This window comes from Arachis hypogaea, chromosome 11, assembly GCF_003086295.3.
Source record: "Arachis hypogaea cultivar Tifrunner chromosome 11, arahy.Tifrunner.gnm2.J5K5, whole genome shotgun sequence".
Lineage (NCBI taxonomy): Eukaryota > Viridiplantae > Streptophyta > Magnoliopsida > Fabales > Fabaceae > Arachis > Arachis hypogaea.
The window spans coordinates 142,647,107-142,671,436 of NC_092046.1; the positions used below are offsets into that span (position 1 = coordinate 142,647,107).

General features: G+C 35.3%; 3 protein-coding genes across 4 annotated transcripts; 2 read left to right on the forward strand and 1 right to left on the reverse strand.

Moving 5' to 3' along the window:
- Positions 1-924: 924 nt before the first annotated feature.
- On the forward strand, positions 925-6,437 carry LOC112723166 (aldehyde dehydrogenase 22A1). Of its 2 annotated transcripts, none has more exons than XM_025774421.3 (14): positions 925-1,426; positions 1,541-1,584; positions 1,873-1,977; positions 2,423-2,550; positions 2,830-2,952; positions 3,075-3,228; positions 3,692-3,795; positions 3,894-3,972; positions 4,174-4,269; positions 4,416-4,553; positions 4,871-5,086; positions 5,303-5,494; positions 5,634-5,777; positions 5,862-6,437. In XM_025774421.3, the coding sequence occupies exons 1-14, from the start codon at positions 1,315-1,317 to the stop codon at positions 6,018-6,020; spliced, it is 1,794 nt and encodes a 597-aa protein (XP_025630206.1). In that variant the 5' UTR covers positions 925-1,314; the 3' UTR covers positions 6,021-6,437. The 2 variants fall into 2 exon arrangements, with proteins under 2 accessions (XP_025630206.1, XP_025630207.1); XM_025774422.3 differs by having other exon boundaries at positions 953-1,426; positions 2,334-2,550.
- A 2,218-nt stretch (positions 6,438-8,655) lies between these two features.
- Positions 8,656-14,665, reverse strand: LOC112723167 (uncharacterized). Its single transcript, XM_025774423.3, has 13 exons — positions 14,255-14,665; positions 13,815-14,001; positions 13,522-13,594; positions 13,040-13,187; positions 12,839-12,948; positions 12,414-12,554; positions 12,192-12,333; positions 11,964-12,107; positions 11,502-11,662; positions 11,326-11,400; positions 10,454-10,592; positions 10,097-10,366; positions 8,656-9,281 (listed from the first exon to the last, which is right to left on the reverse strand). The coding sequence occupies exons 1-13, from the start codon at positions 14,540-14,542 to the stop codon at positions 9,153-9,155; spliced, it is 2,007 nt and encodes a 668-aa protein (XP_025630208.1). The 5' UTR covers positions 14,543-14,665; the 3' UTR covers positions 8,656-9,152.
- Positions 14,666-19,679: 5,014 nt separating this feature from the next.
- On the forward strand, positions 19,680-21,492 carry LOC140176265 (uncharacterized). The gene is made up of 2 exons (XM_072206205.1): positions 19,680-20,182; positions 21,219-21,492. The coding sequence occupies exons 1-2, from the start codon at positions 19,680-19,682 to the stop codon at positions 21,490-21,492; spliced, it is 777 nt and encodes a 258-aa protein (XP_072062306.1).
- Positions 21,493-24,330: the final 2,838 nt, after the last annotated feature.

The following is a 24,330-nucleotide window of genomic DNA, read 5'->3' on the forward strand; positions in this document are numbered from 1 at the left end:
GTTGTATGAAATTTTTTTTAATAAAACGAAAATCAAATCGGATGGTCCAAATTGATTATTATATATTTTTTGAAATCAGACCGTCCGATCTCTAACACCATACATACGCCTGTAAAACACACTACTTCTCCATATCTCCTACACCATTATCTTTTCTATAATAAAATTAAAAAGCGACATAGTATTAATCATTAATATAAAGAATTATTTAAAATAATTTATATAATTACAAAATATTAAAAATTTTAAGGATTGATTTATATTTTAATATTAATAAAATTTTAAAATATTATTATTCGTATATTTTATGTCTGTGTTGTGACTTGTGACTGATTGTGTGTGTCTTAGCTCAATTCTTTTCTTACAAAAATTCCTGTTTAAAACACGACATTTTATTTCTAGTTAACAGCTGTCGCTATGTTATTCGTTATAAGTAGATAGGAAAATTGAAAAAGATATCTTATATGTAAAAATGGATTCTCTTTATTTTTTTAATACTTAGAGAATAAAATATTATATCTCACCTTTAATTCTATAAGTTGGACTAAAATTAAATAAAAATAATAATAATAATAAAAAATAAAATTCTACCTTAGATATTATCCAATTTTTTTCTACCGAAAAGAATCCATTTCCCGTTGCATGTTAGCGAGATCAGTTCCATGTTAGTCGTTAGAGTAGTCATCAGCCGGGTGAAAATAGGATAGTAATAAAGATGCCTTTATTTTAAAAAATTTGTGTTATTTAATTGTAAGCCAATTTTATAGTACTTTTTATTTGGTATTTAATTTTTGTTTAATTTATTTTTATAATAAATTTTAAATTTTTTAATTTTTATATTTTTAAATTTAAAATTAATTATTTAATTTTTTTTAGTAATTCGACAATAATTTTTAGACAACATAACCATCTCGTTTTCATAAAATGGGAAAAAGGACAGAAGCAATGAGCCAACAACTTTATTATGACTCCTCGAGTTATGCCAGACCCGATAGAGAAGTAAAGTGCGATAAAAAAAGACGAACGGAATCGGAATCTGATTTTGTTTCTTTCCTTGGTGCTATGAGCGACCTCCAATTTTAATTGTGATTTCAATGCTATAAATAGTTCAAAACGCTGCTTGTTCTCAAAAATTGAAAATTCTCAAATATACAAGAGTAATCCACTTCCACAGTTCCACGCATTTTCACTTCACTGACTTTGGAGCTTTGTCTTGAATAGAACTCTCCAGAAACTTTAGGCGCTAGTAAGAGCTTCTTCCGAAGCCCTAGCGAGCAAGTAGAAAGATATTCGCGCTGAATTTGCGAGTTTCCGATGGCGTTTTGGTGGCCATTGCTTGTCTTAGCATTCGCTTACGGACTCTGCAGGTTCCTTTTCATGCTTATTCCTCCCAAGGTTCCTTCCATCGATGTTGAAGCTTCCGACGGTACTTCTCTCTCTCTCTCTCTCTCTCTCTCTCTCTCTCTCTCTCTCTGTTCGCTTTCTCGCTCGGAAATTTGTGGTAACGGTGAAAATGTGATGTGAATTTTGATAATGACAGTGTTGGATGATGGAAACCAAGCGCAGGAGAATAGCTTCATATATGTGAGTGCTATTATATCTCAAATCTTTCAAATCGCTGCATGCTTAGTTATACTCTGCTTCTGCTTGTGCTCGATAGGTAGGATTTTTGTTTTCCCTCTATTTCAAAATTGATATTCGGTATCATTTTAAAAATCGATTACGTATTGAGGTAAATATCGATCGATGCATTCAGGAACTACGTTTTCTTGTGAAGCAACGTGAGTTTTATGAGTTGCAAGTTTTGTGAAAGATGCTCTGCATAAAATTATTGTTAGATTCACTCACATCTTGTTGAATATTTTGATTCAGGTTCCTCCGAGAGGAACGTCACAGCAATCTGGAAAGATAGTTCAGTGCTATGAGCCTGCGACTATGAAATATTTAGGATATGTTCCTGCATTGACGCGTGATGAGGTCAGTGATGCATATAGTATTTGTATCTATTTCTCTAATATGAAAACAAGTAGCTATTAAGAAGCACATTTTATTTTTGAATGAACATGTTCTGTTTCTATGCGAGTGAACCTGTATATGCTTGTTGTGCTGAATAAATCTGGCATGTCACAGCATGTGAATTACGCATTTAACGGAAAGCCTAGTTGAGTCCAATGTCGTGAAGTTGACTATATTTATCGTGTTAATGATTTATAACTGGGTGCTTATCAGCATATATATACCTGTCCTTATGTTAAAAGATGAATTAATTGTCTCCCTGGCATTCTACAAGGAGAGGACTATTCGTTCAGTGAATCAATTTTTGCAATTTGCAGATCTTAGAATACCGATTCCAAGATTTTGAATAAATTCAGAAGTAAAGCCTTGCCATATTAACTAGAAGTAACTTGCATAATATGAATAGGTAAAGGATCGTGTGGCAAAAGTAAGAAAGGCTCAAAAAATGTGGGCAAAGACCAGCTTCAAGCAAAGACGCACGTTTTTGCGTATACTGTTGAAATATATAATCAAACATCAAGCGCTCATATGCGAGTAAGGACTCTTTTTCGCCATGGTCATTGGAGGAGTTTCACATGTTAGTTTTTTTGTCATGATTTTTTCTTTTACACACTGCTTGGAAATGTTAGTGGTACCGGCTGAACTTATAGTGTTGCATATTTTACAATATTTGAAACTTGCACATTTTTAGTCATTACTGATTACCCTCTATTTTTGGTTATCCCATTGTCTATTTCATTTAGTTCAAGTAGACATGAATTGTTCTTACTGCATGAGAATTTTAACATATTCTAATTTGAGTGCTCTTATCAGAATATCTTCGCGTGATACTGGAAAGACCATGGTAGATGCCTCTTTAGGAGAAATAATGACAACTTGTGAAAAGATCAATTGGCTACTGTCAGAAGGCGAACAGTGGCTAAAGCCTGAATACCGGTAATTGCTTTATAATAACAGAACTTAATTTACGACTTGCAATATCTACGGTCAAATTTCAGTTCATCTAAACTCATTTCCATGACCTTTCTCTTTATGCTTTTCATGATCAAATTTTGTAGGTCTTCTGGAAGATCAATGCTTCACAAGAGAGCAAAAGTAGAATTCCACCCCCTTGGTGTTATTGGTGCCATCGTTTCATGGAATTATCCTTTCCACAATATTTTTAATCCAATGCTGACAGCTGTTTTTTCTGGAAATGGCATTGTGATTAAGGTACAAAATGTTATGCTATTAACCCATCTACAATCTTTCATGGCGAAGATGCATTGTGTTGCTGCTGATATTTTTACTTGAATGCAAATAAATATTCCCCGATAAGAGATGTTAAAAGTTGAGAACCTTAAAAGTTCGCATTCCTACTATCATAGAAGCTTTCATGAGCTTTGACGTGATTACTTAAACTTTCAGAAACATTGGTTCCTGATGCGGAATTTGTATTAATTAATATAAGCCTAGAAAAGCACTTGATGGAGAGAATTTCAGCAAATTTAAAATTGGCATATGCGTTGTCAGTTTGAGTCCCAAAGCGCTGTTGCATGGGGGCCATGTTAAAGATTTCGATGCAATTTTGAGTTTGGACCCAATACAGCTTGAAACTTTAGGGGAGTTAAAACTTCTATAGAATTTGTTTTTATGCTTTTCAATATGAAAGAAAACCATGTGCTTCTGATTGTAGATATCAGAACATGCAAGTTGGTCTGGATGCTTTTACTTCCGGATAATCCAATCTGCCCTTGCTGCAATAGGAGCGCCTGAGGACCTTGTTGAGGTCATAACAGGGTAGAACCTTCTGACTTACCATTACTCTGTCCTTTTTCCTTTTGTTCCATGGTCATGTTTGCATGTATTTATGAGCTAGATTGGTCCTTTCTTTTCAGATTTGCTGAAACTGGAGAAGCGTTGGTATCTTCTGTTGATAAAGTCATATTTGTTGGATCACCTGGTGTGGGGAAGATGGTATGATTCCTCTGCCAAATCAAACGACTTCACACTGTGTTCTCATCTAATCTAATAACTGTACTATAAGTCAACTTCCATAATTTCATTTGGATTTCTATGAAACCATTTGATATGTCATTTTATTTATATATCCAATTTCCGATTTTTTTCTTAAAAAATAAATTGCTCTATAAATATGATGTTTTATTTTTTATGCAGATAATGAGAAATGCTGCTGAGACACTTATTCCAGTTACTCTAGAGCTTGGTGGCAAAGATGTATTTATTGTTTGTGATGACGTAGATGTGGACCATGTATGATTCCCCTTCATCTGATCTAATTCCTAAAGGCTTGGGTGTTTTACCATTAATAATTGACTATTAATTGCAGATCTTATCATTAATGCTTAATGGAATCTTCATCTTGAGAGTTATAACAGCCATTTGTCTGCTGAATATAGGTTGCGCAAATTGCTGTCAGGGCTGTTCTTCAGTCAAGTGGACAGAACTGTGCTGGGGCTGAGAGATTTTATGTCCACAGGGAGATTTATTCTTCTTTTGTCAGTAAAGTTACCAAAATCATAAAATCAGTTAGAGCTGTAAGTTTTTGACGTGTGTGTGTGTGTGTGTGTGTGTTTTTTTTTTTCCTGGAACATTTCACTAGCCAAAGTCTTATTATGCTCAAGCAACTTTCTAATAAATCAGCATAGGATCTTGAGATAGGCATCTATAGAGTTCAGGATACGTGGATTTGATATTCTATTTTGTTGAGCTTCTGCATTTAGCGTTGAAGAGCAGTGAAGCACTATGCTACTAGAACTCTGGCTCACTGCTTATTGAAGAAAATGCCATTGTCGAAAACTGATATTTTTGTTGATACATGCATTTTTCACTTGATATTATTAATTTCTTGCAGGGCCCACCACTTGCTGGAAAGTATGATATGGGAGCTTTATGCATGCATGAGCATTCTGAAAAGCTCGAGGGCCTTATCAATGATGCTTTAGACAAAGGAGCCGAGATTGTTGCTCGTGGAAGTTTTGGACATATAGGTGAAGATGCTGTTGATCAATATTTTCCCCCTACTGTGATTGTGAATGTGAACCACTCAATGAGACTGATGCAAGAAGAGGTAACATAGCAACACTAATTATCTTATCAACTTTATTAGACCTTTTCTTATATATATATATATATATTTGCTATTATTTAGAGCTAACTTCAATGGTACTTTCCATATTTAGACTGTAACAACTTGACATTTAAATTCAGAAATTTTCTCTCTATCTTTTATGCTTCGTCAACTGCTTACCCACTACATTCATCCGTGTACTTGAATCACATCTAGGCATTTGGACCAATCATGCCAATAATGAAATTTAGCTCTGACGAGGAGGTTGTCAAGCTCGCAAATGACTCAAAATATGGGCTTGGCTGCGCTGTTTTCTCAGGTTCTCAGGACCGTGCTAGAGATATAGCTTCACAAATACATTGTGGGGTTGCTGCCGTTAATGACTTTGCAGCAACGTACATGTGTCAGGTAAATTTAGTCTGAGTCTCTCGTATTTAGTTGCATACTTGTCTTAACCTTTCTATAGACTTGTAGTAAGTTACTCAGCCTAGATTATACTTTTCTAACTTCCATTTAAGTAAAGATGCATTACGATTCGATATTGTAGTCCCTGCCATTCGGGGGCGTAAAACATAGTGGATTTGGACGATTCGGTGGTGTAGAAGGTTTGCGAGCCTGCTGTCTTGTCAAGGCAGTTGTCGAAGATAGATGGTGGCCATTTGTCAAAACCAAGATACCTAAACCTATTCAGGTCAGTCCTGAAATCCTTTCACCATAACATTATTTTTGTAATTCACCACGAATAGAAAGAAACTACGGGCATTGTCTGCCACAGTATCCTGTCGCAGAGAATGCATTCGAATTTCAGGAATCACTGGTGGAAGCACTTTATGGACTCAACATATGGGAACGTTTGCAAGCATTAGTAAATGTTTTGAAGATGCTTACTGAGCAGAACCCTGCCGGTGAAAGCATTAAGAAGAAAAATAACTAGGTGCGAGGTATCTTAATATAGTAAAGTGGTTACTTGCTAATTGCTATTGCCATATACAAATCATGTCGAAGAGACGAAATGAATGGGGAGCATGGGGTTTACCATTTACCTGGGGATTTGGGTTGTCATTTATCTCCAATCTTCCCCTGGCTACTCTCCTGTCCATGTCTCGTCATTTTTAACGTGCATTAGTTGGGTGCCATTAGTTGCGGTGAATAATGATATCAGTTTTAAATCATCATATTAAGCATCGAGGAGTGCTAGGACAGCAAGTTTTGTAATTTGTAGTCATCAATTAGTTATCATTAGTGTTTCTAATGGTGTGAAATTATATCTAATAGTATAAAATTACTCACTTTCTTTTTGCTGGTTAAGTGCTAGTCAGATTTTAATAAAACTACTGTCCTTTAGACTTTCTCTTGAGCATATAACTCTTTTATTTATATTCCTTTCTCTTTTATTTGCAAAATCTCTATTCATAAACTCATTCTTAATTTCAACAAAAAATAGTTTTTTATATTTTAAGATATTAAATTTACTTAACTTTTAGGCTTTATTTTGCTTAATAATAATAATAATAATAATAATAATAATTAGAAGAATCAATAAGAGATATATTTGTTACTCTAGTTGCAAATTCTCTGATAGAATTTTTTTCGAAAGTTAGGAATGAGATTTGAACTCGAAACCTCTAGATAAGAATGGAAAGATTATGCCATTTGAGTTATTGACTTTTGATAGACAATTTGGTGAAACCGAAATACAAATACTCTATCCCATTGAATTAAATGAGTTCCGTAAATCAACTTTATTTTAGTATACAGGTAGAGTTAATAACAAATGATACATATGTAATCTTTTCTTTTGTTTTTTTTAAGAAAAATATTGCTTTCGTGTTCAACTGATTGTAATTTATTTTTTGGTTAAAAAAGTCAATGTATTTAAACCTTTTCTTATATACAAATACATTAATTTTTTTATACAACAAAAAAGTAGATAATTAATTAAAAACAAAAATATATACTTTTTCGGTTTAACAGTTAAATTACAATTTACAATTACGTTTAATGGTCATTTATGTTAAATTTCATCAAAATTGATTATCAAGTAGGTCATAAAACAATTTTTTTCGTATTTCCAAAAAAAAAAGTTATGTTCGATTAATGTGTATAGAAAATAAACTAAGCAATTTTTCTTAATAAAATATTTTATAGATGATCTATGAAGTATGAATTTTTAAGTTAAGCTTGGTTTTTATTTTTTCGTATCTAGTTAGAAAAACAGTAGTTCTTTTTATTTGACTATCTTTTCGGTGTATAAACACTTTAACGTTTACATTTTATGTATAACTATATATAGATCTAAAAATGATTGATATAATAGAAGAAAAATACTGGATAATTAATAGTTTTTCTTATATTTAAGTGAATATTAATTAATTTCTTGTTTTTTACTAAAAATATTAATTTCTAACATCCTATCAAAAGAAATTACATTTTAAATTTAACTTTAAAAATTAAGAGTATTTTTAAAAGCTAACTTACATTTATGTCTATTAATATTATAAATATTACTTTTTTTATCAAATTTAATTTTATAATTTATGCTTATTAAAAATTATTTTTATTTTAATTTACAAAATAAAACTATTGTAACTTTTAGTGTTTATCCAAATGCATTCTTGAGATTTTTAATATTGTACATCTTAGTTTCTTAAGTTTCAAAATATATAAAATAGGTTTTAAGTTTTAACGTTGACCTCTTTCAGATATTACCATTTTTCTCTAATTTGATCTATTTAATTAAAATTGTTGTTTTATAATTTTTAAAATTTTACAAAGATTGTTACAATATTTTGGGTAAAAATATTTAGGATTAGTCATTAAAAATATCGGAGTTAGTTTAAATTAAAAATATTATTTATATATTAAAATTAGTTATTAAAATTAATTATTATGTAATTGTGTACAAATATATTTAATTTATTTTTAATATATATTATATATTTGTGACTAATTTTAATATAGATGTAAAATGATTGTATTTGGACAATTACTCCAACTTTTAATATTTTTTCGTACAACAAATGACAGCATAAAAAATAGCAAGACTTAGATAGAAATGCAGAATAGTTTTACTGAAGTGTCTGAAAATACTTCATTAAAATTATGAAAATGGTTACTAATTAACATTTACGAACCAATTTAATCGGGTTAATGAATAGGCAGGCAGGTGTAATCCTCTAACACTATCCGCTTGTTTAAACATGCATAATTGTAAGGTAACATTTGGAAGAAAGATTGAAATAAGAATAAAAATTTAATTTAATTTGTATAAAAAATAAAAAAATTACTTAATTAAAATAAAAATATTTTAAATATAAAATATTATTAAAATTTTATTCTCTTATATTTTTATTTTTTAAAAATATTAAAATATTAAAATTTTGAAAGACAGTCTAATTTTCGTTCCAATATTTTAAAACAAATGCTAACTAAAGTACTTAAAATGGAACTTAAAACAAAAATTAAAATTATGCCGCCGCACAAAATTCTGTTGGAACATAATTTTAAAATATTACTGATTTTAAAGGAAAAGTTATATATATATATATATATATATATATTAAGGAAACTTTTAGACAAAATTCACTAAATTAACCGTGCAAAATTAAGAATCCGGCACAAATTAATTGCCTATCAGATATTTACAGTGAATACAAGGAAATAATGTGCTACCTTTGGCTGTGCACAGTTTCTGTCACTGATGACATGAAATGGCCTTCTGCTTTGTGGGACAAACCCTAATCCAAGTTTCGTTGCAGCTTCTTTGGGCATTCACAAAAAGCCTTAGCAGTGCGTAATCCGGTTACATCCACAAGTAATTTCCCATGAAATTGAATCGTCCGACTTAACACTTGCAACTTATCAGCACAATCTACCAAGACTCATTTTCTCACGACGAAGGGTACACTCTGATTCATGAACAGGAAATATTGCGCTACCTTGGCTTTTCACCGAATCGACGTCTAAGATCTGAAACGTCTTATGCTTATCGGGGTAAACATTACCCAACTCCATGGCAACCTTATAGGAACTTTACAAATAGCCTTACGTGTGCATAATTCGACTCTTAATCACACTTGTATGCGCGAGTAATTTCCCATGAAACTGAGTCGTCTAACCCATCCCGCTTACAATTTACCAGCGCAACCATAAATTTCTCTTTTTCCAACGATGAACGATACATTACTTGTTCCACCTAAAACAGAATCATCTGTTATGTATAAAAATGGATAAATTCTGTTGGAACATAAATTAAAATGGAAGCTATGTTATGTACATCTCCGCAGAAAAAAGGGGTAGAGGAAGGTAAGGAAAAACCAACACGTTTATTTGCAGACTGCTTTTGCGTTTATTAGCATGATGAGGGTGAGATTTCGGTAAGGGAAATATATTAGCATGTAATTCATCTAGACATTCAGCGTAAAAATTTACACGTTAATCTAAATATCTAATTATATTTATGCATTTAAATAATTTAATTAATAAATATAAAAATTAATTATAATTAATAATACACAATTGATTGTCTATATAAAATTCTTTTACAATGAAAATACATGAAAATTATATTCATATTGTAAATATAAAATTAAGGATTGAATATAAATATATGTAATAAAATAAAACTAGAATTTAATTTTGATGCACTAACAATATAAAACGTTTTACTAATATGATATTATATGATTGGATGTATCTCTAAAACAGTTACATCGACACAAAGGACATCGAAATTAAATTCATAAAACTATTAGTAACTATTTTATTTTGTTAGCATTTTATTATTTGTTATGGTCACACTGACAATTAGCTATAGAGAAAAAGCTATGAAGCTAGAGTAATTAGTAAGTGAATTTGTTAGAAGCGGGTTGTGCCTTGAGTTCAAAGCGCTAGTTCACACTTAAGTAATATTATTACGTTAATGCAGCCAGCTTTTCCCAGTTAGCAAAATGGCCATCTAAAAGTAACTTTGCTTTCAAGAGGCAAGTGATATCAAGTTTAAGATGTTACCTCGGGAAGTTCGTCAAATTCCTCGGGAGAAATTTGGAACAAATCCATAGCCGTTTGACCAGTACACCATGCTAGAACTTTCTTACTTTCATCTGCTAAAGTAATCTTCAGATCGAAAGTACGAACTACCTCAGCACAACAGATTTTATGACAAAAGCTGCATTCTAAAAATCCACTAGGTATCTTATTGACAAAGTGACCACATAGTGTATGTGAAAATCTTGTATGAACAGAATAATATTCAATCGGATCGAGCCAGACTCGAGATACCTGAAACAACATTAAGGAACAGAACATATTGATTATTGAATGATGTGATGAACACGACAAGTAAAAGGGAAAGTAGCGAACTCTTACTTGCGCATAGCTTGTCTTGTTAAAAATATCAGATAACTGGGACAGATTATGAAGGCAATATGAGTTTATCAATGCTGGTAAGCAACTGACATTGATGAAAGAAGCGCCAATACCATTCTCAACCCAAGATACTTCGAGACTGTCAAGTCCAAAAAAAAGGGAGAAAGACTGCATCATGTGATGAAGACAATACTTGAACTAGGGAGAATAAAGACGCGCAAACTAAACTGTTCACTGATTTAAAAAAATAAAAACACAAAACAAAAACAAAAGCTAACTGCTCAACAAGGTGTAGAAGACAACATTTTGGAGCATTAAAAAAAGTACGATCAGAAGGTCCATTTTCTTCTTTTGGGTACAGGACGCAATCTATTTTACATCACAAAAGTTAAAACCGGAATTCGAAAACTGGAGCCGTAGAACTTGGGACCTTTCTTCTGATCACGCTAGCATAGAAGTCTCAGTGTTGTAGCAATGCTCTGAATATATTAATTACTAAAGGTTATCTTTCTTTTTGTCTTTTTTTCTTTTTTTTTTCAGTCCCCAAAAAGTTATTAATAGCTAATAATTATATATATAAGCAATAAAATTCATATATCATTTATGTAAATTTAAATAATATGAAATATTATTTTTAATCTTTGATGATATTATAATTATTTACTTTATCATTTAAATTTAATTTTGTTATAATTCTGTATATTTATTTATTATCGGATCAAATACTTCGATCGATAACTTACCAGTTAAACCAATCATCCATAATCCAATAACCTAATGACTTAATTAGTTCGATTTTTATAACTGTGTCACAAATGGCCATCACCGGTTATAGGGAATCAATTTTAGCATTTGAGTTTGAATGTACTCACCGCTTTTGTTTGGACGAGATGCATGTCAAGCCAGATATAAATACAGTGTGGCCCACGCCTACTCTTCCCAATGACCTGAGATATTTAAATTAAAGAGAAATCAGATTTAGGCCTATCCTTCCCCAGTTCTGCTCATAGGCAACACATTAGTACTGCTTGTAAACTGTGGTAATTACCAGAACTCGGAAAAATGAAGCTTTGCCCAAATCGCTCCACTACTATCAGCAACTTTTAAAGAGAAAACAGTTTCTTGTTTAGTGTCTTCTTTGATGATATCTTTAACAACTCCATAAAGGCTGACACTTGTCATCTTGTTGCGAAGGTCGACCACAAATGACTGCAAACCTTAACAGAAGTAATGAGGTTACTAATCAATCGTAAGCAGCCTATACCGGGTATTGTGAAATATAAATAGCCAGATTTAAAAAAAAAAGTTCCACGACTTCTAGAAGGAAAACACGTAAAAAGCTCATAAATACTTGCCAACGAACTTATTCCAAACAATTTTTCATTCATATACTTAAAAAGGCTAAAACGTGAGAATTGAGATTCCTATTGAGATCATAACGGGTAGAAAATAGGGAAAACTTTCCCTTTTTGCGCGTGTTGTTGGGGGGGAGGGGGGGGGGGGGACTCACCCGAAAAGGATAATTACTGAAATCAATGGTCCCCTGAGAATCGCGGGGCAAGCTCACTTGAGAAAGCCTGAGAGCCTGGCTAGGATTACATGAACTCAAGGGCCTTGAATTTTGATGACGATTCGGCGTCAATGTTACACACACCTAATCAACATAGCCGTTTAATATCATCTCAAAATGACAATAGTTCATGTTGTACCACGGAAAAGAAAAGGCACCATGAATCACCTGTTCTTCATGTTGAATGTAAGGCACCAAGTACAGTTGTGTTGCAGTTCCATATTCAAGACAAAATTCCTCACTTACTTCAGTATCACACTCAGTGGAGATTGCAATATATGGTTTGTCCAGCGCAAGCATGCTTCCCACACTGTAACCAACCATAAAATGAATTTTGTACGCATATAACAAAATACTCGATTCAGAAGTCTAACACACTGCAAGATTAACCTGAAAAGATTTGCAAGGACAATCTGCTCACCCCACAGGAAAAACTTGAATCTGACATCATCACCATCAACAAGAGTAATCCGTTTCCCTTGTAAGCTTCCATAGCTTCCTTGAATTTCCATAGATTCAATGCTTTCAATCCTAAAAAAGTGGATTGAAAGAAAGAAAGGAAGGAAGGAAGAAAGGAAATAAAAGAAAAAAAAAATGGTGAAGTGATGCTTAACAAGATTAAAACGTGTATAGAGAAGTACTAATGAACTAGTAGTAAATGGTTTAAAACCTCATATCTTCACTTACATGTCGTTGTAGTATCCTGATGTACAAAATTTTTAGTCACGGCCGTGCTCAGTTAATAAATTTACAGTTTCCACAAATAACAAGAGCAAAATATATGTATATATAACACGTATTAGCAAGCAGCTCACCTCGCATAAAATGAATATGAAGCTCCTGTGTTCACTGCATCAAGAGAAATCGAAGAGAATGAGTCCGAACAAAACTGAGCTGCTAATAGCATTGCATCATCGTCCTGATTCTGCAGTGTTAAAGAAAACAAAGTTTTATCAACAGGTGAACTACAATGATCAAATCTAAAGCGATAAATTTTAGTAGAAACTACCAATTACCTCGTCCAATAGAATTACAAGATACTCTGTAGGCAAAAGACGTGGATAACCGGAACCTTCAGAGGCACTTCGGAGATAACAACCAGTGAGGAAAATCTCCCTCCCTCTTTTCAGAATTCCATTCTGTAGGTCTGCCATGTCATAGAATCTGCAGACAAGATATGATGTTTTCTAAATTTAAATTTTCAAAATATACGCTACATGACAAGTATTCAACACGGACATCTTGTGCAAATAACAACTAGTACCAAGAGAGAATATCATAAGATTGTTTCCCATGTATGTTGAATAAACTATGACACGATACATATGGCATAGAATTACCTAAATTTTCAGTAATTCTAGGGTTAAACATTTTCACCTGGAACAGAAACAAGCAGTATGTACTATGTAGTGAACAAATGGATAAATAGCTGGTAGTACAGATCAGAGATAGAGTGAGCTTTGACCTTGCTTGAATTAATATTACATACTGCATTTACCTACGGTGTAGATAAAGATCTATGATATTGGAGCTCCAATAATCCCCTAATGTAAGCATGTGGATGTTTGTGCCTGCAGAAAAAGCAGTTCACAATGATAAGCGTGAATCACTTAAAATGCAACTGTGCCTTTTCATTTTTAAGAGACAGATGTTCCTGTAGGCTCCAATAGACTCATAATTCATCATTTGAATATCTCCGGTAAAGTGAACTTGGCTTTAGCTTTTCACAAACGAATACACCATCAACATAATAAAAAATAATAAGAAAAATATACAGTTCAGCTCAAGCACCCGGAAGTACAAATGCATCAATAATAACAGCTTCCAGAACGCTATTCAAGGACAGGAACTTCTTCTGGTATATTGAATCAATGGTAACTGTATTTGGAAGCTTCATCCTACGATGTTCCTTCTTGAGCTGGTTGATTAACTCAAGCCTCTTCTTAGGAGCACCATTCCTGCGTTGTTCGCACCATGTCTGCAGTAACAAATTCAACAGTTTCACACACAGCATAGATCTAATTAAACTCAAAAACCATGTCGCGATAACAGATGAAATCATAACAAATCAACAATATATCGAATCAGACAGATCTCAAAAGGTATAGACGAAATCAACAACTACAAATCCCTAATCTCTGCATTTCATAGCTCAAGAAACACTAGAGTTCCATCGAGTCATATATCTGAGAACGAAACTCAGCAAAATAAGGCAAAGAAATATGATGAACCTGAGAGAGTTCAGAGAGCAAGATCGCAGGAGTGACACCGCATGAATAAGCCTTGCAAGTCTTAAGGATCCGCAATACGATCCAGCTCCAGCCAGGTCCACTGGTTCCATCAACATCACCGTTTGGATCTCCTTCCAGTGACAACAGCTCTGATCTAGCGTAATCGACGAACTGGAGAAAAGGATCTTCCTCGACCTTCTCTTGATCTTCTTCGTTTTCTTCTTGACGCTGATCTACGTCCATGACGGAATCAACATCGACGTTGTAGCCACAGTCACGTCGCTCCATTATCGACTCACCGAGTTACGAGAGAACGAACTTCAAAGGAGAGGAGTCAGTTTCTGCGCTGGTGCAGTGAAAGGAGAATGTGATAGATTTTTGAATTTGTGATTGTGTTGTATCTGGCGGCTTTGGCGCGCTTTTCAATTGAAAATAAATAATGCGCGGCTTAGAAGTAGGTCTTCGTTATTTTGGCGGGCAAGTGTTTAGTTGGGCCAACATGCTCCGAACTACGTCTAGTAAGCCTGGCCCAATAATTTTAAATAAAATGTTGGAACACTTTTTAAATAAAATTAATTTAATCAGCGACAAGTGAACTTCTTCTCCAGCAGTGGAGTTCAACTTCTTCGATAAGCGAAGCCGGTGATCACATTAATACACTAAACTCGTATTTCCCATAAACACTATGACTTCATCTTTCTTTACAAAGAGAGTGCTAGCAATCATTATAAAGAATCATTTTTTTAGGAAGAAGCATGGAAGGTATGATACTTGAAGGCATGGAAGGAGACGTGGTTCACTTTGATGAGCCCCCAATTCAACAGGAAGCTGCTGTCAATCAGAAATTGGTCGAAAGAGTACTAACAAAAAAATAACTCAACATGACTACAGTTTGAAAGACCATCTTTTAGATGTGGGGAAATCCGCAAGGATTGGTGATCACTAGTGCATGTTTCAATTCTTTCATTTTAAACTTTAAAAGTCAAGATAAAGCAAGAAGAGCTTATGAAGATGGACCATGGAGAATAGAAGGCCATATGCTTAGTCTTCAGTGATAGAGTTTAAATCTGTCCATTGATGAGGTAAATTACAATCAGCTTTCTATTAGGATTCAAATACATGGACTACCATATGATAAAATTAATAAAAGTAATGCTGAGAAAATAGAATCAATATTGGGTAGGATTATAAATGCAGAAGATCCTTTTGTTGAAGGGAATATGCTTAGGCCTTTTTTGAGAGTTAGAGTTGAGATTAATATTCAACTTCCATTAAAAACTGGATTCTGGTTCAAAAAGTTTGATGGAGGTCATTCATGGGCATCGTTAAAATATGAAAAATTGTATGATTACTGCTATAAGTGTGGGATGATTGGTCATGATAGAAGAACCTGTGTTGAGGAGATGACTATGTCCTTAGCTAATCCTAATATGTCCAAATATGGTCCAGAGCTCACTACTCCAGGTTTGAGGTCCATAGATGTTGAAGCAAGAAAGGCTGGGATTAGGAGACAGAAGGAAGAACAAAACAACTGGATGGATGAGTTATGGGAGGCGCGTGAGAGAAGCCAACAGGAGAGGGTATGGCAGAGAAGGCACCAAGAGAGAGAAGGAGAGTCTAGTCAAGGGTGGGTAAAGAGCTCTCAGGCTAGTGTCTCAGTAAAATCAGTAGGCAGAGTAGATGGTACACAAGATTTATTGGCAAATAGACAAGTGACATTGCAGAAAAATTTGGAACAAAATAAAGGGACTGATCTAGATGAGCTGATGGGAGATGAAAATACTGCTGTCTTGGAATTAGGTGATGGGGCTCAGATAAGAAGGAGGATTGAGAAAATCTCCTCTGGTTCAAGGGATAGATCAGGGGATAAATCAAATCATAGTACAGAGATCGAGAGGCCTAGTAAATATATAGAGAAAACCATTAGAGGCATGAAGGAGAACAGACATAAAAGCAAAGAAATGAATGAAGAAGGAGCAGGCCAAAAGGAGGAGAAAAATAATGTCCAACCCAACATGGTGTTCTGTCAAACTGAAACAGTGAAAAATCCAATATACCAAGCAACCAAAGAGAGAATAGGTATAATCAGGAGAAAAGAATTTGGCCCAAGTGAGAGTCAAGCTGAAAAAAGAGACTACATGATGATCAAGGAATAATGTAAAAAGGCCCAAAAAAATGGATCAGACTAAAGATAAGGAAAGACTAACTATTGGAGAAATGTTAAAGAAGCAATGGGTAAAGGGGCCCAAAAAAATAAAGACAGCATGGTGTATCAACAAAAGAAGCAAGGAGTCATAGTAGAAAATAAAGTAGAAGGAAGAGAACACGTGGAAAAGAAGAAAATAGGCCGGAGTCAAAGAAACTGTGAAAAATAAACAAGATTGGCACAAGAAAAACAAGTACACATGTCAGCCAATGAAAATTTATACTTTGTGGAATTGGCTAAGGAGGATGAGGAAGAGAATAGCAACGACAATCAGCCACTTAGTAAAGGAGAGTGAGGTGGAATTAGCAAGATGCATAAGGGATAGCCTGAAGCTGAAAAGAAAAAGGGAGGATGAAGATGTTGTACATGTAATGGAAGTGGAAGAGGGTGAAGAGGGGTTGAACCAAAACATCAAGGCAAGAGAAAAAAGGCAAGGCAGATTTGGAGGAGCACAAATCAGGAATGATGGAACAAGAAATGCAAACCAAAAAAGTTGTCATGGAAGACTGTATGGCTGAGGAGGCGGGCCTCAACATGCCCCCAACTCAGCCATGAGTATGATAAGTTGGAATTGTCGTGGGTTGGCGGCTCCCGCGACAATTTCGGAGCTCCTAAATTTATGTAAACAGATAAAGCCAGCCATGGTATTTGTAATAGAAACTAGAGCAAAAGAAAAAACTGTCATGAAAATTAGAAAAAGGCTACGTTTTGATGAAGCTTTTTGCATTGAACCTCGGGGATTGTCCGGTGGTCTTTGCTTATTTTTGAATGCAATATATAATGTTAATGTTTATTTCTGGTGTGACAATTACATTAAAACTCGTATTGAAGACAAGAAAGGAAATATATGGTATTGTAATTTTGTATATGGAAATCCAGTTTTTTGAAGAAAAAGGAGTTGTGGAAGGATATCACATCAAGCAATAATCATAGAAACATGCCCCAACTGTTTATAGGAGATTTTAATGATGTATTAGCACAAGAGGAGAAGGTGGGGCTACACCCGAAGCCACAGAATCAGGTAAGGGAGTTTAGAAATTTTGTTGATGCTAATGCTCTAATGGATATAGAGTTGAAAGTAAGTAGATTACTTGGTTTAGCAACCCGAGGAATGGAGTGATTACCAGGGAGAGAATAGATAGAGCGTTAGCCAATGGGGCTTGGAGAAGTATGTTTTAAAATGCCACCTTGACAGCCATGCCAGCCATAAGTTCAGACCATTGCCCAATCATTCTAAATTTAGAGCCGAAAAAAAAACCCAGGGAAGAGCTTTAAGTTCGAATCGTATTGGGTTGACCACGAAGGTTGTGAGAAAGTAGTTACCAAAAGTTGGAGCAAGGAGAAATCAAATGGAGATAATTGGAGTAAGATGATGGGAAAGATTAAAAACTACAGAGAAGAACTCAATACATGGAGCAAAATGACCTTCAAAAGGGCAAATAGGGAAATTCAAAGAATAAAAGAGGAACTTAGAAGACTGCAAGCATCAGAAATTTCAGAAGAGCAACAGAAAAGGATCCTAGAGCTAAAAGAAGGGATAGCAAAATTATGGAAGCAAGAGGAAAAATACTGGGGGCAGCGAGCTAGAATAAAGTGGCTAAGGTGGGGCGACAAGAATACGGCATTCTTCCATGCGACTGCTATTCAGAGAAGAGATAAGAACCGTATAGAGAAATTAAAAGATAGTACAGAACAATGGCTGAATGAAAAATGGAAAATAATGGAACACATTGAGAACCATTTTCAGAGCCTTTTCAATTCAACAAAAAGGTAGGATTTTGAAAAAATCATCAATAAGATTCCAAGAATGGTAACTAAAGAAATGAATGATGAGCTATTAAAAGAAGTTACAGAGGAGGAGATAAGAAAGGTTGTCTTTAGCATCGGAGGTCTTAAGGCACCCGGGCCTGATGGGTTGAGCGGATTGTTTTATCAGAAATACAGGGAGAGCATTAAGAACGACATGTGTGCAATAATGAAGGAATTTTTCAATAGTGGGTATATACCTGAAGAGGTGAGCGAGACAACAGTGGTCTTAATTCCTAAGATCAAGAACCCAGAGAACCTCAACCAGCTGCAACCCATTAGCTGTTTCAATTTTGTCTATAAAATCTTAGCAAAAGTTCTAGTACAGAGAATGAAGAAGATGATGGAAAAAGTTGTATCGCCAACTCAAAGTGTGTTTGTGGGGGTAGATTCATACAAGACAATATTATTATAGTACAAGAGGCTTATCATAGCCTTAACAGAAAAGGGAGAAGCAGTTCCAATAATTTAGCAATCAAGTAAGGCATGAATAAGGCTTACGATAGACTTGAATGGGACTTCCTAGAAAAGGTCCTCACAGCCTTCAAGTTTCAAGCCAGGTGGGTGAAGTTGATGATGGCATGTGTTACAAGTGCTACCTATAGATTCAAAATTAATGGAGAGCTATCAAGAAAAATCAAGCCATATAGGGGACTTTGACAGGGCGATCCCTTATCACCGTATTTGTTTATAATGGCAGCAGAAGTGTTAACAGTCCTAATGAGTGAGGCACAAAGGGAAGGCGGGATCTCAGGATTTAAAATAGCACCAACAGCACCTACTATCTCTCATCTACTTTTTGCGGATGACTGCATCATTTTGGCAGAAGCAAAGGAGGAGGAGATTTTTCAGATCATTACAGTTTTGAATGAATATACTGAAGCTTCGGGTCAGAAAATCAATCTAGACAAATCAGGAATCACTTTTGGATATCAAGTGCCTTTATAGACTAGAGTGAACATCGAGGAGATTCTCGGTATGGCGTCATGGGATACTCCAGGAAAATATTTGGGGCTGCCAGCCAACTGGAGAAGGTCCCAAAATAGAGCTTTAGCATGGATCGAGGAGAATGTCATAAATAAGCTTGAAGGTTGGAAAGAAAATCTATTAAGTCAAGCAGGGAAGGAAACTTTAATAAAAGCAATCATGTAAGCAATACCATCTTATGCGATGAATGTGATTAGATTTCCGAAAGGCTTTTGTAGAAGGCTGAGCTCAAGAGTGGCCAGATTTTGGTGGGCTTCATCAGGAAAAGAGCAAGGCATACACTGGAAGAGTTGGAAAGCTATAACAGCAAGTAAAAGAGACGGAGGGCTGGGATTTAAAGATGTTGAGATTTAAAACCTAGCTTATTTGGCTAAGCAAGCTTGGAGAATTATAAAAGATCCGAATGCAACATGGGTGCAAATTCTAATGGCTGTCTATTTCCCGAAAGAGAATTTTTGGGATGCGAAGGCTTCAAGAAATGCTTCATGGGTATGGAAAGGTATTTTACAAGGTAGGGAGCTGCTCCGGAAACAGGGAAAGTGGTGTATAGGAGATGGTACTCATGTTAGCATAAGGAAGGACAATTGGATAGCAGGGAGGAAAAAAGAACTTAATTTGGGGATAGCGGACGACAGGAAAGTAAATGAGCTACTCAATGAAAGTGGCGAGTGGGACAAAACCAAAATTTACTCAATGTTTTCACAAGAGATAGCAGATAGCATAATAAGAACACCAATAAGTACAATAAAAAGGCATGACACTCTATATTGGCCTTGGAGAGAAGATGGTACGTATACAATCAAAACTGGTTATCAAGCAGTAAGATTAGAGGCGCAAGAAAAAACTAAAAATGGCCCTTCAATAAGCACTGATAGAAGGGGACTATGGAATGAGATTTGGAATATGACAGTTCCACCAAAAATCAGAACGTTCTTATGGAAGGCAGCCCAAGATATCCTGCCCGTAAATACTAACTTATATAAGAAGAAATTTATAGCTAATCCTATTTGCCAAGTGTGTAACACAGAAACTCAAACTACAAAGCATGCCCTATTTCTCTGCGAATGGACGCGAGCCACCTGGTTTATGGTTGAATGTCAATGCATACCCACATCAGACTCAATAAAATCGTTTGGGGACTGGTTGATGGAATATATAGAAAAAGTAAAAAAACAGGGAGGAGATCATCAAGAGATGAGAATAAGTAGAATATGATTTCTAGCTTGGGAGGTGTGGAAGACAAGAAATTAGAAAATATTTCAGCAACAGACCAGCGATTTGTAGAAAAGAAGAGCGAGAAAAATAGAACAGCACACCTGATCAGATGGAGGGCTCCACTGGAAGACTGGTTAAAGGCTAATGTGGATGCTGCTTTTATGAAGGAGGATGGAAAATGAGCAATATCTGTGGTCATTAGGAATAATAATGGAAAGTTTGTGTTAGGCTTTTCTAGAAAAATTAGCACATATTCAAGTATAACAGCTGAAGCTATAGCTATTAGGCAAGCCCTTATTATTATTGATAATTTGGATTTGGGGAAAACATTAATTGAATCAGACAATTTAAAATTAATCCAAACCATAAAATCAAATACTTCCATTGGAGAAATTGAAGCAATATTACAGGATATTAGAGAGCTAATAAAAAGATTATCAAATTGTGGTCTAACTTGGACACCCAGAGAAGAAAACCAGCTTGCTCACACAGTTGCTAAAATGGCAGCATCATATTGCCTTCATCAGAACTGGAGTATGCAACCACCACTGGGGATGCGGCGTATTATTAACATGGAAGCTCAACGTTGACAACAACTCTTGGAAAAGGAAAATCAATAATAAAGTTAGGAACACAATAATTCAGAAACGGCAGGAGTGAAATTTCAACGGCAGCAACAATTTGAATTGAGACAAGACATGCAATCAAATTGATATAACAAATCTTATTTTGAAGAAGTATGAAATGCAGGTTGATTACAAGAGAAAAGGGAGCGGGTTCGGTGCAGGAAACAAATTTCAAGGCAAATAGGCTGCGAATTGGAAAACATTGCATCATCAAAATTACAAATTCAGAGGAGAGGAAGCGGAAGCTTCCATGTTTATGCACCCTCGGCATCGGAGCTTCAGTCAGAGCGCAGGCAGCAGAGGAGACTCAACTGAAAGTCTCAGTCACAATTACATATCAACATAGGTTTCGGAGAGAGCAACAGCAAAGCAATGACTTCAACATACCAATTGCCTAAATGGAAGAGTATACTTGCGGTGGTCAATTGGAGTGCTGAACAGGAAAAGAATAGAAAAAGATATACTTCAAAATTGAATGAATTAGGAAATTTAGATTGGGCTGAGGTTTGGTTGGGTAAGTTGGGCCTTAATGGCCAATGTCCAAAAAAAAAATTTAAATAACTAATATTTAATATTTTACATTTTAATATTATGTGATATAATTTAATCATATAAATAACTAATAGCAAATAAAATTTATTACTGACGAATTTTATTCTAAGCATTTTAGTTAAAAAGATAACCAACTTAATAGTTTAAAATAATATTCAATATTTAAATATGACTTTTATAAGATACAGATATTTAATTTAAACTGAAATATCTTTGGGAGTGTGCTTTTTGTTCACATATATTTGTTCAATTTATTTAATTAATAGTAAAAATTTAGATTTGTCATTTTAAAAAATTATAATGATAGAGACAATGAGGAGTAAATACTTATAATCGTCCCTGAGATTTGTGTAAATACTCAATCTAATCGTCAAGATCCCAATTTTCCTATTGTAGTCCTCCAGATAGAGCTCCGAGCACTCAAAGAGGTCCTTGGGCATATTTCTGGTGATGAGTCATCACCGGAGCGTTGACGTGGACTCGGTTTGCCACGCTGGAGGGGTCCAACGGCTAGCTGAGCGGGCTAATTTCTAATTTGTACCTAAGTTGGTCCCTCCTATTATATGTAACCCTAAATCCCCAAATTTTCATACACGTCATCTCTTCTTCTTCGTCATCTCTTCTTCTTCTTCTTTTTCATACACTTCTTCTTGTTCATACACTTCTGTCTGGGGCCTGAACTCATGTTGATGATGGATGGTGGTAGCACTGCAGGTGGAAGCTTTGTCCGTTCCCCCATCAAGTTAAAACCGGGCGAGAACGTAAATGAAGAGCAGAAGATCGGTCCCGCTAGAATGGTGCGACTGTGGCTGCCAGCCAGTTCTCAGATGGTCTGGCACAGATACGAATCCGAACAAACCGTTTTATGGCTGCCCCAATTATAATATGGGTTAGAATAATTACTTGAGTTGTTATGATTGTCCTCCCCTCACTATTCTTCTATTGTTCCTCTCTGAACTTTGATTGTTTGTTGGTTACAGACAAGTAAAAAGAGATGGTGCGAGCTTTTTGTGTGGGCAGATTCTATGAATGAGGAACAAGTTGATAAGTCGGAATCTTGTGGTGATGATTATGAAGTGAAGATGAACTTTGATTGGAGGCTTCAGAGGTTGGAGGAGGATGTCCATATGCAAAAAGTGATAACCCAGTTGTTAGTGTTAGCTGTATTTGTATTGATAGTGTTGTTGGTGATTCTATATTGTAAATGATGAATGAGTTGGTGGTTTAGGGTTCCCTGTTAGCAACAGATGTAAAAAAACTGCTTGTTGGTGGAACAAAAATGCTGTTAACTATGAAACTATTGTTATTTATGTTTGTGCATGAAATGAACAGTAATCAATAAAGGTTGAATAAGGCAAGAACAGTGATTGGTAAACCACAAAGCATAGTATATTAAGATAAATTTCATTGTTTATCAAAAAATAACAAAAGACAAAGATAAAAGGCAGCCAAGGAACACGAATGTTGCTATCTGTAGTTTCATCAAAAGCAAGGCATCTCAAAAAGGCCTTTGGATCACAATTCACCATATAGTCATTGTATGATGGAAAAGACTAATTACACAAAACAGAAACTCCTAAGAAGATTTATCTAAAGTCTTCAGTTCTTCTTTCTTGGTGGCTTAAATCCTGGCGTTGGGATGAACTTCATCAAGTTGGCAAACTTTGTAGCTGTTGCTAAAGATGCACCCTGCAAGGGGTTTACTGTTGGTGAGGTTGGCGGCAGAGAGGATCTTCTTCTTGGTGACAGCTTCGAAGTTCGAAGGTCTTTTCAGTCCAAGATCCTATATGAGTAAAAGTTAGCATTAAGTATAATTGATCGACGGAAATAATAAAAGCCTGAAGATATAAAATTTTAGTTACATTTTGAGAATCCTCTTGCTCGGAAGCAATAGGCTGAGTTATCTCGATCTCCACAGGATTGCTTTGCACATCTGCTTGGCCACAATCGTCTTGGGGCTGCTCAACAGGCTGCTCAGGCGCAGGATCCTTTTTCTTCTTTTTAGCCGCCTCGGCAGGAACGGCAGCTGTAGCAGCAGCAGCGGCAGCATCAGCATCCCTCTTCTTTTTTGCAGCCTCTCTTTGTATGCCCCTTTTTCACCACAGAAACTGCATGTAAAGGCCCCTAGCTGTCTTTTTAGGTGTACACTGTCTCCAGTGTTGCCCAACAGTTTTGGGTCAACTTTAGGCTTCTTAGTTCTAAAACCACTATTCTCATCCGCATCCATCCTCCTCTTCATCTTTAATTTTCCAGGTTTTGTCTTGATTTTAGGGGCATGTGGCCTATTACAGTCCTCTGCTTGCTCCCATAGTGGTTCCCCCGGAATTGGATTAATGTGGTGGTTATAAGTTTTCCTGTATGATTCCATGGTCAGCCATCTGTGACAGAAATTCTCCGGCTGCTTATTCACACGAGAGAGGGTAGCACAAGCGTGCACACACGAAATACATGCAGGTGCCAAACAGTGACATGAACCATGTTATACACAAGCAGCTTACCCGTTAGCATCCAAAATTGGCAGGTGCACAATATTTTTTTGACTTATGGCTGAATAAGCTTCTGGTCTAAGCATCCATCGGCCACTTCTCTAAATATGTCCAAGCATCCTCGTTTAATCTTTTGATCTTGGTCATTCCATCCCTGAACTCTTGGTAAGTTGTTGCCTTTGCACATTCCCACAAAAG

Excerpts from the sequence above, each read along its gene's own strand:
- LOC112723166 (XM_025774421.3), top strand. The coding sequence starts at position 1,315 with ATGGCGTTTTGGTGGCCATTGCTTGTCTTAGCATTCGCTTACGGACTC. Across the intron at positions 2,551-2,829 it reads CATCAAGCGCTCATATGCGA|AATATCTTCGCGTGATACTG; the intron begins GTAAGGACTCTT and ends TGCTCTTATCAG. Across the intron at positions 4,554-4,870 it reads TCATAAAATCAGTTAGAGCT|GGCCCACCACTTGCTGGAAA; the intron begins GTAAGTTTTTGA and ends AATTTCTTGCAG.
- LOC140176265 (XM_072206205.1), top strand. The coding sequence starts at position 19,680 with ATGGCTGTCTATTTCCCGAAAGAGAATTTTTGGGATGCGAAGGCTTCA. Across the intron at positions 20,183-21,218 it reads GTTCCACCAAAAATCAGAAC|GTTGATTACAAGAGAAAAGG; the intron begins GTTCTTATGGAA and ends TATGAAATGCAG.
- LOC112723167 (XM_025774423.3), bottom strand. The coding sequence starts at position 14,542 with ATGGAGCGACGTGACTGTGGCTACAACGTCGATGTTGATTCCGTCATG. Across the intron at positions 14,002-14,254 it reads TGCTCTCTGAACTCTCTCAG|ACATGGTGCGAACAACGCAG; the intron begins GTTCATCATATT and ends TTGTTACTGCAG. Across the intron at positions 10,367-10,453 it reads ACAAGACAAGCTATGCGCAA|GTATCTCGAGTCTGGCTCGA; the intron begins GTAAGAGTTCGC and ends ATGTTGTTTCAG.